This window comes from Parasteatoda tepidariorum, chromosome 5 (genome assembly GCF_043381705.1).
Source record: "Parasteatoda tepidariorum isolate YZ-2023 chromosome 5, CAS_Ptep_4.0, whole genome shotgun sequence".
In the NCBI taxonomy this organism is placed as follows: domain Eukaryota; kingdom Metazoa; phylum Arthropoda; class Arachnida; order Araneae; family Theridiidae; genus Parasteatoda; species Parasteatoda tepidariorum.
In genome coordinates this window covers 23,829,279-23,839,986 of record NC_092208.1, presented here as the reverse complement: position 1 = coordinate 23,839,986, position 10,708 = coordinate 23,829,279, and the positions used below count along the sequence as shown (strand labels likewise).

Below are 10,708 nucleotides of genomic sequence, written 5' to 3'. Positions count from 1 at the left end.
ATTTTTTTTCTATGATGAAAACACTGCTGCTCACTGTTTGTAATATTGTTTTAAAATTTTTTTAGCTTAGGTGATTTTTCAGAAAGAAAACATTTCCTATTTAAAATTCCATAAAACCTCTAAAATTTTAAATAATGGAAATAATATCTGAAGTCTGAAATTGTTACTTAATAAGGAATTTAATTTTGTACTATTATGGTTTTGTTTTAATCTTTGGTTTTTGTTTTAACTCTGTAAATTTTCTTTAAAATATTTAATTTACTTTTTTGTTACTCATTAAAACACATCTGTATTTTTTTTAACACTTTCGTTTTGTGACCATTTAAAAAAAAAATTTTTTGTCGGAATTTATATTTTTCTTCCTCAATATTTATATACAGATATATATGTACATATTTTTTTTTGTTGATAAATCAGTTATTGATAAAAAAGCATGTTTTTTCTTTTTTGAATGAATTCTAATAATTAAAAGTAATTTTCTGCAAATACCTTACTAAGTTTACGGAAGAAAAAAAAATTCTTAGAACAATAATGTTTACATAAAAATTATGATATTTGCTGCCAACCTGACTTGATAGTCCAGTTGTGGCGCAAGTGGTATTTGACTGAAAAAGGTTGCTCGATCCTAACTGAAGGAATTACTATTAACACTTATTTTATTATCAAATATATTATCAATTATTTTATTAGATTGGCATTAGCCATTAAGATTGGCATTTTGTTTCGAAAAATCTGACCATTATTCAGCGTGATGTTTTTTTTTCCCCACTCACTTTACATGAATAAATTAAAATCAGGGAAATTTGATCTTAGTCTGTAAGCATCTATTACTGCTGTTTCTTATTTTACTCAGTTCTATTCCAGAGGTATTTGAGAAAAAATCATGTGTAAAATTGTTTGTGTTATAAATCATTTCCGATGTGCACGTTAATAATAATAAATTTATAAATTAAGTTTTTTATAGAAATTATTTATTTTTTTGTTTTGATATTTAGTTTAAAATAGTATTTTATTAATGATTAATTAATTTTAAGTTAATGTTTTCTTATTTATTTTGCTATGGAATGAGAAAGTAATTATCATTAAATTTAAATTTTATTTTTATGTGTTGGATATGTTATTTAATTAATTTTTCAATTTAATATGGAATGTTCTTGAGCTATTAACTAGTCTTTGTTTATTTCAATAATACTTTTATAATGCTGAAAAAGAATAAACTTCATTAAAATGTCACTAATTCTGTAATAATTTGTCTCAATATTCTGTTATATTATGGGTTGAGCTGTAAATAACTTCTGCACTGAAAGTATGCTAAAAGAGATACACCAAAACATGTTAGAGTTAAGTTGATCATATCATTTATTTCTTAAAATACAAGAAGGGCGTTTTTCTCTCTCTTAAGAACAAAAACAAAACAAAAAAAACATGTTTTAATTAATTTAAGTAACTAAATGTAAATTTTATTGAGTACGGCACCACAGCAAAATAAATGAATAAATACTAATAATAAAGCCATTGCATCTCATTATAAATAAATAAATAAAAAAAAAAGAACTGTGTCTAAAATAATGGATTAGTAATATATTATTTTTAAAAATTTTAACTTCTATTTTTAATAAATAAGTTTCCTAAATACATTTTTAACAAAATTAAAGATTCTTTGATCATTTATTTAGTCTTAGATCTGTAAAGTTTCAAAAGTTTTCTTTAAATTCATGAATCACCTACAAGACATATCGAAAATTGTCTATTACTCTACCTAATGCTATGTAGATACTGAGGATATCTATTGAAGGACAAGTTTTGTTGTAAATTGATTCTTTTTTAAAAAATGTGATTGCAGAAAAATTAATAATACTAAATAAAAATAAATTTTAAAAAAATAATAATTTGCCTCCACTTAAAAATTAATATTGTTTTACCTGTAATCTTATAATTGTTTTTTTTCTTTCAGGTCCTGAAAAGCTTATTGACAAAGTCACAGGCCACTTGAAACTTCTATGATAGTGTCTAAACAAATGTAAATAAATTATTTATTTGTTTTTATTTTTAGTGTCTATTTATTTAAATTTTTTAAAGGAACATATAAACAAAAGCTACTTTTTATTTTGAACAACTTACATTTGATGCGTTTGAATTTTACATCACAAGCATATGAGGAACAATGCAATAAATAATGGATATGTTTACACTAGTAATGAGTGCATTACAATAAAAGCTCTGGCACTTGACTACAACGAAAAGCACATAAATTTAAGACGTTTCACTCAGTTGCTCTTTTTTATGAGATGTAATTAGTTATTAATGGGTTCCCCATTGGAACTGGAGGATATTGGGGGTATTGAGGAGGAAGTACCCCATATCTGTATCCAAATAGATAACCACAGCAGTCGTACCAACCATACAGGCAGCACCTACTAATGAGAGGTGGTCTGGATGGTGCACCATTCACTTCTACTTCTTGTGCACTCACCAGGAGCAAAAAGCTTAGTGCTACTACAAGTATTTCTAAGAACTTCATTCTAAAAACAGAAAATAGTATTTGTAAGAAAGTTAATTTGATTTTCATCATTTATCAGCAAATAAAAGTCAAATGTATGTTCTTAAAAAAAGACCAGCTGCACACTGAAAGAGCAAGAGGGGTACGGAAGGTACATATAGTTCAATTCCCACACATTCACAATAGTATTCACTCATTAAGGGAGCGAGATGTGCACGTGATAATACTAACCTATGGGTTTTAAATTTCTGTATCATCCTCAATTCTCTCAGTGTTTGGCCTGCATAAGTTTTGCATAGCTAACTTTGCTAAATTTTCAAGTGGACTACTGGAATTTGCAAGTTTCTCATGGTTTAGTAAAAGAGAATATTTCCTGGTTGTTAAAAATATTAAATTTCCTATAATTGGGAAATTGTTTGAAAAATACCAAATGATGTATATTTTTATTGGAGTATTGTGTTCTAAAATTCGAATAAATATAATATTTAATAATAAAATAGACATTTTATTTAGATTTTATTTATTTTAAATTATTAAAAACTGTTTATATTTCATCAGTCTGAATATTTTTTAACCATTAAATTTTTTTTACTATTTAAAATACATTTAATATCTTTTATTTTTCAAAATTAGGAGTTAAAAAATTTAGAAAAAATAATGGTATACATTCATATTCAAGTAGATTTGGGTCTATCGGGAAAGGAGAATTTTGCATTCAATGAAAATTTGTAGTTATTAATATATAGTTTTTGTGTGTTATCTCCTTTTATTGTTTGCAAAAATCTATGTAAAAACTCTCTTTGAGGACTATTTCTTATATGGATCAATCCTCGATGTAAAATTTTTTATTATGTTGTAAGTTTTAATACATTTTTTTCTTTATTTTATCCTGACTGCTATGCTGATCGAGCATAAATTCTGAACATGCATTTTGTCCAAAATGAAGTTAAAAATGAATCTAAAATGAAGTTGTCTTCAAAAATAATGATTATTTATTGATAATGTCTAAGGAAAATATTAGTTTTCTTCATATTGAATTTATTTAGTGAAATATATTGGGAGAGGAAATTTATTTAGTTAACAGTAATATACAGTCGAACCCCGCTATAGTGAAAGGCCTCTTTAGGTATTCTTTGGCCAAGCTTTAAACAGAAACACTGAATATTTTTTAACCATTGAATTTTTTTTTTACCATTTAAAATACATTTAATATCTTTTATTTTTCAAAATTAGGTGTTAAAAAATTTAGTAAACACAATGGTAAACATTCATAGATTTGGGTCTATCGGGGAAGAAAAATTTTGCATTCAATTAAAATTTTTAGTTATTAATGTATAGTTTTTGTGTTTTATTTCCTTTTATTGTTTGCAAAAATCTATGTAAAACTCTCTTTGAGAAATATTTCCTATGTGGATCAATCCTCGATGTAAAATTTTGAACATAAATTCTAATCATGCATTTTGTCCAAAATGAAGTTAATGTATTGTGTTCAAAAATAATTATTATTTATTAATGATGCCTAAGGAAAATATAAGTTTTCTTCATATTGAATTTATTTAGTGAAATATATTGGGAGAGGAAATTTATTTAGTTAACAGTAATATACTTTTATTTTAACAAGAGGGGTTGAAAAAAGATTAAAAAGTGCCATTTCACAATAAACAAATTTTAGGTCATTATTTTCTTTCATTAATTTAGTATTATCTGGCATAAAAATTGCCAGTGTTATTACATATGTAATGAATTAATTTAATTTGACATTAAAAGTGCAGAACAGGAATAACAATATTATAGGTGTAACCATGGTGGCTCAGGGGATAGAGCTCTTGGATCACGATGCGGTGTACCGGGTTCAAGTTCCGCACTCGGCTCTCACCGACCACAGTGCTGATGTAAAATATCATCAGTAGCAGACAGATCAAGGGTTAGAGTCTCTTTGCCGTTAGGCTAACCATGAAAGGTTTTCGTGATTTTCCACTTTACGGTAACGCAAATGCAAGTTAGTTTCATCAAAAAGTCCTCCACGAAGGCAAATTTCTCCCAATACTTGATCCAGGTGTTCCCTTGTCTTCTGCATTGGGTTCCAAATTACAAGGATACGGACTTGAAAACTGGATATTCTGGCAGCTGTTCAATGACCGATGTAAAATAACATATCAAGGGTGAAGCACTGTTTTGGCTCAGGGGATAGAGTGTTCGCTTCTCAATGAATTGATGTAGCTTAAATAAATGCCAGTTAGTTCCATCAAAAAAGTCCACACGATGGTAAATTTTTCCTAATATTTGATGCAGGAGTCCCCTTTTCATCTGGATTGAGTTCAAAATTACAAGGCTACAGAGTAGAACATTAGTAGTCATAAACTCAAAATTGGGTCAGCTGTTCAATGCCGGTTATAATAGGTTATCATAGATGACCACAGCACATATGCAACGATGTGATGAGCTGAGTATTAACAGTGACACGTGAAGACTTTTTGAAAATTTAAAGAATAACATCTTTGTGAACTTAGTCAAATTCAGTAACGACACTACTTGTAGTCTTTATTCACCTGTTTTGTATTATTCACTTACTTTATCATGCTACTTTGAAAAGCAAAAATAAGGAATTTTTTCTATCTTCAAGTAATTAAAGTTTCGAAATTTTTCGCAAGCAGTTTTCTAAATTTACACAATTTTACTCAGGGCACGAAATTTTCATTCGCCATTGGCAATCAAATATTTAAGGCTGGTGAGTAGTTTCATCTTTAAAAATGTTGATTTTAAATTAAAATAGATGCACTTAGATTACTGTGGAAGTGTTTTGAATTCGAGCAACACCCATTTTTATGTATAACCTAACTGATCCAGCATTTAAAGATGTTTGTTAATTATGAAACCAAAGTTTGTTTTATTTATTCTATAATTTTTTCGATCTTCACTACTCTAACTTTCATGGAAAATAAATTTTATTTTTGGAAGCTTTAATTATTAGCTTACAAATAACATTTTCTTAGCATATTGGAAAAGTTAAATGTAGCTCGCAAAAATTTTTTTCTTCTTCACATACTGGCATTTTTTGCTAAAAACGTTGACCTCCCCCGAACTGTTTGTTTCTCTTTCTCCTCTCCATAATATTTATATGTTTTTGACGAATAAAAACTATCTTATTTCTATAATCCATAACTCAAGACATTTTTTGTTTGATAGGGGAGGGGACTGTAATTTATTGAGTAACACACTCTATTAGTACATAGTTTGATTTAAAAAAAAAGAAAACTTTAAATTAAGACTTATTGACTCTCATTCTTGTTGAGATTTCGTAGGAGAATTTTTAAGTTACAAAAGAAAAAAAAAAGCACCAGATTGTTCTAAAGTGTAGACATATTATATTTTTAAAAAATCTATATTTAATAATAAAGTTTATGTTTTATTAATATTTATTAAATTTGATGTGATGTTACTAATGTTTTGTTTTAGTACATTTTTAATCAATTGGAAATATATTTTAATTATCATATGGATTGAATCGGGACCACTCTATTCGGGAGTTTAGTTAAAGCTGTTGAGGAAGTGATTTTTCACCAGTCAAGTGTTTTTCATTCCTTATAGAAAGATCCTTTTGTAAGACAGAATTCAGCAAAAAAAACCTTCATTTTTAAAAAATTAGATCTGGATGCTACGAGACTTACATTGTGTAATATTTCACTATAAATATATTTTTGTTTTTATTTCTTCAGAAACTGTTTCGGATGAAGAAATTTTTTCTCCACTTTAATATTTTTCAGAAAACATATAAATTGGCTTATAAGCCATCTAAGTCTCACATGATTTAAAATACAGTAGGGAACCGATTATCCGGAACGATCGGGACCATCGCTATTCTGGATAACTGATTTTTCCGGTTTTCTGAATCGCTACAAAAAGCCGTTTTTTTTATTGTTAAACCCCACTAAAAATATATATATATATATTTGGAAATAATCTTAAAAAGAAGAAAAAACGATGAAGTAATACACTAATGATTATTTCCAAAATGATGGTAAGGTAAACATCTTTCAAAAAAGAAAGAAAAATCCTAAAATCTTATGAGGAAAAAAACATTTTTTTAAAAAAAATGCGGGNATAGGATCTGTACTGTATATAATAACTAACATGATGTATAAAACTTGATTCCTTTGAAATAATCAACAGTTAGATTTAATATTTTAAAAAAAAATCCAATTTTTTTTTCCAAACATAAAATTCTTTCAATATAATATCAAACAACTTATTCAAAGACTCGAATAGTTCTGAATTAAATTTTAGTGAATTTGAGAAGTAAATTAGTGTTTAAAGTTAATATTTGTTGCTCTTTTTCACTTTTCTGAATCTCTGTGTTTTTGATATAAATTGTGAAGATATATACACAAAATTTAGAAAGTTTGTTATTTTTGTCGTTTTTTATCCATGCAGCATTAAAATTATTCACATTTTGAGTGAAAGAAAATGCGTAATTCTCATTTCTACAGTTGTCAAAATGAAAATTAAACAGAATGAATAATTTTTTAGTATTACTCTTAGCCCAACAAGATATTTCTATTTAATATACCTCAATTATTGTTGGCCATTAATATGAAATCAATTAAAACATTCTATCACTTATATAAAGAAGCATTTTTTAATGAGTTATGTGTTTTCTTCCATATGTAAATCAAAAACATTTTAATAATCCTGTTGTTTATTAAAAATCAGAATAAGGAGAAATTTTTTTTTAAATGAGTTGAAGATTATAATTTGTTTTAAGTTCTTCTTCTGAAACTTTAAGTTGGTGAAATTTATATATCCTAACAACTTTGTAGACTTGCAAATTTAAAAAAAAAAAAAAAAAAATTCGATTAAAATGAAAGCAATAAAAATTTTTTGGTCAGTGATAATAATGGATCTCTTTGATCAATATTCCCAGGGATCCAGTTTCTTTTAATCGACTCCTGTATCCGTCCATGAAAAATCGAAATAATTCCTGTTTCATTTCAGGAATTTCTAGATTGTAACGCCTTTTCCTGAGCTAGATTGTTTTATTTTTTATATAAATCTTAGCAATTTTAATTTGTCCAACTAAGATTTTTATCTTAAAATGTTGTGGTAAATCAAGAACTAAATATTACATTTTATTCGATGTGGATTCTATTATATTTAGAAAGTTTGTGGGAAATAATCGAAATGGAATTATTTTATTTTTAAAAGAACAATTGAATGAAATAATCATTTTTTATTTACCTTTTATTGTCTATTTTGATAATATATATTTTAATTACGATTTCTCCAAATCACCTTCTTTGATTATTTAATATAGATAGATTCTTTATCTAATATTTTAGGAATCTATAAAGTCTAAAAAAATGAAATAAAAAGTTTTTTTATTAATTTTTATGATTTTTTTTAGGATAACTTAACATTCCTGAAAATTTTCGTACGATAACAAAATTAAATATATTTTTTTGTAGGTTTGAGAATGTCTATCTTTAACAACTAATTTCCATACATACTTAAACTAATACGAGGAATTTCGTTAATGTAATTCAGAAGGAAAAAAATAAATTCTGCGTTCTACTCTGTAAAAATTTAATTATGTACTTTTTTTGTAGAAAATGTATAAAGTTTATTTTTAATTAAAACTATTTGCATACAAAAATGATTAACTTCCGTGATATCAAAGTAAATTTAGGGTACTTACTTTTGAGTGTCAACTTATATCAAGGCGAATTTCATTGAACTTGTACCCAAACCAAAAGTTCCTTTTATATATGAACCCTTAGAGGGTTTGTTAGATAATGAGGCATTGACCTCATGTTCCTCACCTGAGACTAGTTCTAAACTAATTTCCATTCTTGTATACTCGCTTCCCCATACTTTCGGTTTGACCTTGAATTATTAGTTATCCATTTGATGTAAAAGAAGAAAAAAAAAACTTTTTTGAACTTCACAAATATTTACGTCACGTAGTTTTCAAAATTAAGTAAGTTGACCTCTAAATTGGAAACGGAAACCTGTTATTAAACGCAGTAAATTAGAGGTCGCAAACTATTAATTGCTTTCTTTCCGATTCTCTTTAAAGAAAGGTTCTTTAACTATAGATTACGACTCTCCTACAAAACTAATTATGGAGTTAAGATTATTATTTTTTTGTTGGGGAGGGGTGAAAAGCTGTACATTTTCTTACTTTCTTTAGTCTCTCACTACCACACTAGTACACTTAGTAAAAAATCAGGAGCAACTTGAATAGCTTTTGATCTAATGATAGTATTTCCCCTTGCACGATGATTCAGGGGATGCTTAAAAAACATATGCAAATTAATTGAAGCAAAAAATATTTGAAGTTACGAGATCAGGTTTGAAAATGTACATATTCTGAAAAAACATTCTCCATTCTCAACAAATTCAGAATTTTGACCGTCAAAATATTAGGGGGACTGGAAAGTAATGTCGTTTTGGTGCATTTTATATTTGTTATCAAGATCTATAATGTATTCACCCTCGTTAGCAACAATCTTTCAAAGCCGGATCGAAAATGATTTTTTTTTTACATAATTATCCAATAGTTATAATTACTTTTCATATTATTTCATACATTAACATGTGCACTGTAATGTGTGTCACTATCATTAAATTTTACTTGTTTTTTGTTACGCTATGATAAATAATATAATTCTCGGGAAACAAAAATTTAAAATTGGGACTTTTTTTGAAGGTTTATTGCCCAGAAAGTATTAGACCAGATATACACTGAGTGGCCAAATTATTATGACCACCCCTTCAGTACGCTGTTGGGCCACCTTTTGCGCGTATTACTGCCTTAATTCGTCTGGACATGGATTCTATGAGATGTTGGTAGGTAGTAGAAGGCATGCCAGACCATGCTCGCTGAACTGCACTTGCCAATTCCTGCAAATTTGATGGTACTGGATCCATCTGTCTGAGCGCCCGTTCAATTTCATCCCACAAATTCTTAATTGGATTGAGATCTGGGGATTGTGCTGGCCAACGAAGCAAGTTAAATTATCCGTCATGCTCTTCAAACCATCTGAGGACAATGTAAGCTTTATGACAAGTAGTGTTGTCCTGCTGGAAGTATCCATCCCCGCCAGAGTACACCATTGACATAAACGGATGTACTTGATCTGCGATGATACTTAAATACCTTTGGGCATTAAGGCGTTGTGGTATAGGAATTAAAGGACCCATACAATACCAAGAGAACATTCCCCATACCATAACGTTGCCACCACCAGCTTGAAGTGTCGTGGCAATGCAGTTAGGGCCATGCTTTCGTGCTGTTTTCTCCATATTCTCATCCTGCCATCTGCGCGATGCATTTTAAATCGTGTTTCATCGGACCACATGACCCTTTTCCAGTCATCTACTGTACAATGTTTGTGCTTCTTTGCAAATTGGAGACGTCTGCGCTTATTTAAAGCAGACAGTAGAGGCTTATGAACAGGTCGTCTGCTTCCATACCCTATACGGTGCAATGTGCGTCAAACAGTCCGTTCAGAGTCGTTCACAGTTTCTCCTTGATTAAGATCACTTGCAATTTGTCGCACTGTTGCTCTCCTGTTGCGTTGTCCAAATTTGGCCAGCCTTCTCTCTGATCGAGCATTCAGTATCCTGTGACGACCACAGGTCTGACGTTGAGACCCGGTTTTTTGCTTGATTGTCCATTCTTTGTACACATTAACAACTGCTGCTCTAGAACACTTCACAACTGCAGCCGTTTTGCTGATACTCGTTCCGACACATCTCGCACCCACAATCATTCCACATTGAAATTCAGTCAAATCACTTTTCTTTCCTATATCTGAGCATGCAACACAGTATAACTAATGACTCACTTGTCCAGCATTCCCGAGCGGCAGCGCTGTGACGCAATAACTCATTTGCATAAAACTCTGAGGCGGTCATAATAATTTGTCCACTCAGTGTATATTGCGTAGACCAGATATATATTTCTAATATATTGCGTGGTATATAATTATGTAATAAAAATAATAATTTAAAATTATTTTTTGCATGCTTTAGTCTTTTAATAAGCGAGTATTTTAACTGTGGGCGAGCGTTTTTTTTTTTTTTAAAATTCTCTTTGTTTCTTAAACCAGGGGTTTGTAGTTTGCAAACTTTTCCAACTTAAGGTTCCTTTACTAGATTTAAAATTGCCAGAAGACATCGTCGTCAAAAATATTTATCTACGGTATA

General features: G+C 28.9%; 1 protein-coding gene and 1 long non-coding RNA gene across 6 annotated transcripts in view; one reads left to right on the top strand and one right to left on the bottom strand.

Moving 5' to 3' along the window:
* The window catches only part of LOC107451318 (peptidyl-tRNA hydrolase 2, mitochondrial), a 17,866-nt gene extending 15,820 nt beyond the window's left edge, over positions 1-2,046 (top strand). For all 5 annotated transcript variants that reach the window (XM_071181192.1, XM_071181190.1, XM_071181188.1 and 2 more), the window contains exon 6: positions 1,955-2,046. In XM_071181192.1, coding sequence (XP_071037293.1) covers positions 1,955-2,004 — 50 coding nt within the window. In that variant the 3' untranslated portion in view covers positions 2,005-2,046. The remainder of the gene's footprint in view (positions 1-1,954) is intronic.
* Positions 2,047-2,086: 40 nt separating this feature from the next.
* LOC107451319 (uncharacterized) lies at positions 2,087-8,556 on the bottom strand. Its single transcript, XR_001585054.2, has 2 exons — positions 8,193-8,556; positions 2,087-2,522 (listed from the first exon to the last, which is right to left on the bottom strand). It is a non-coding gene; the product is annotated as an uncharacterized lncRNA (long non-coding RNA).
* Positions 8,557-10,708: the final 2,152 nt, after the last annotated feature.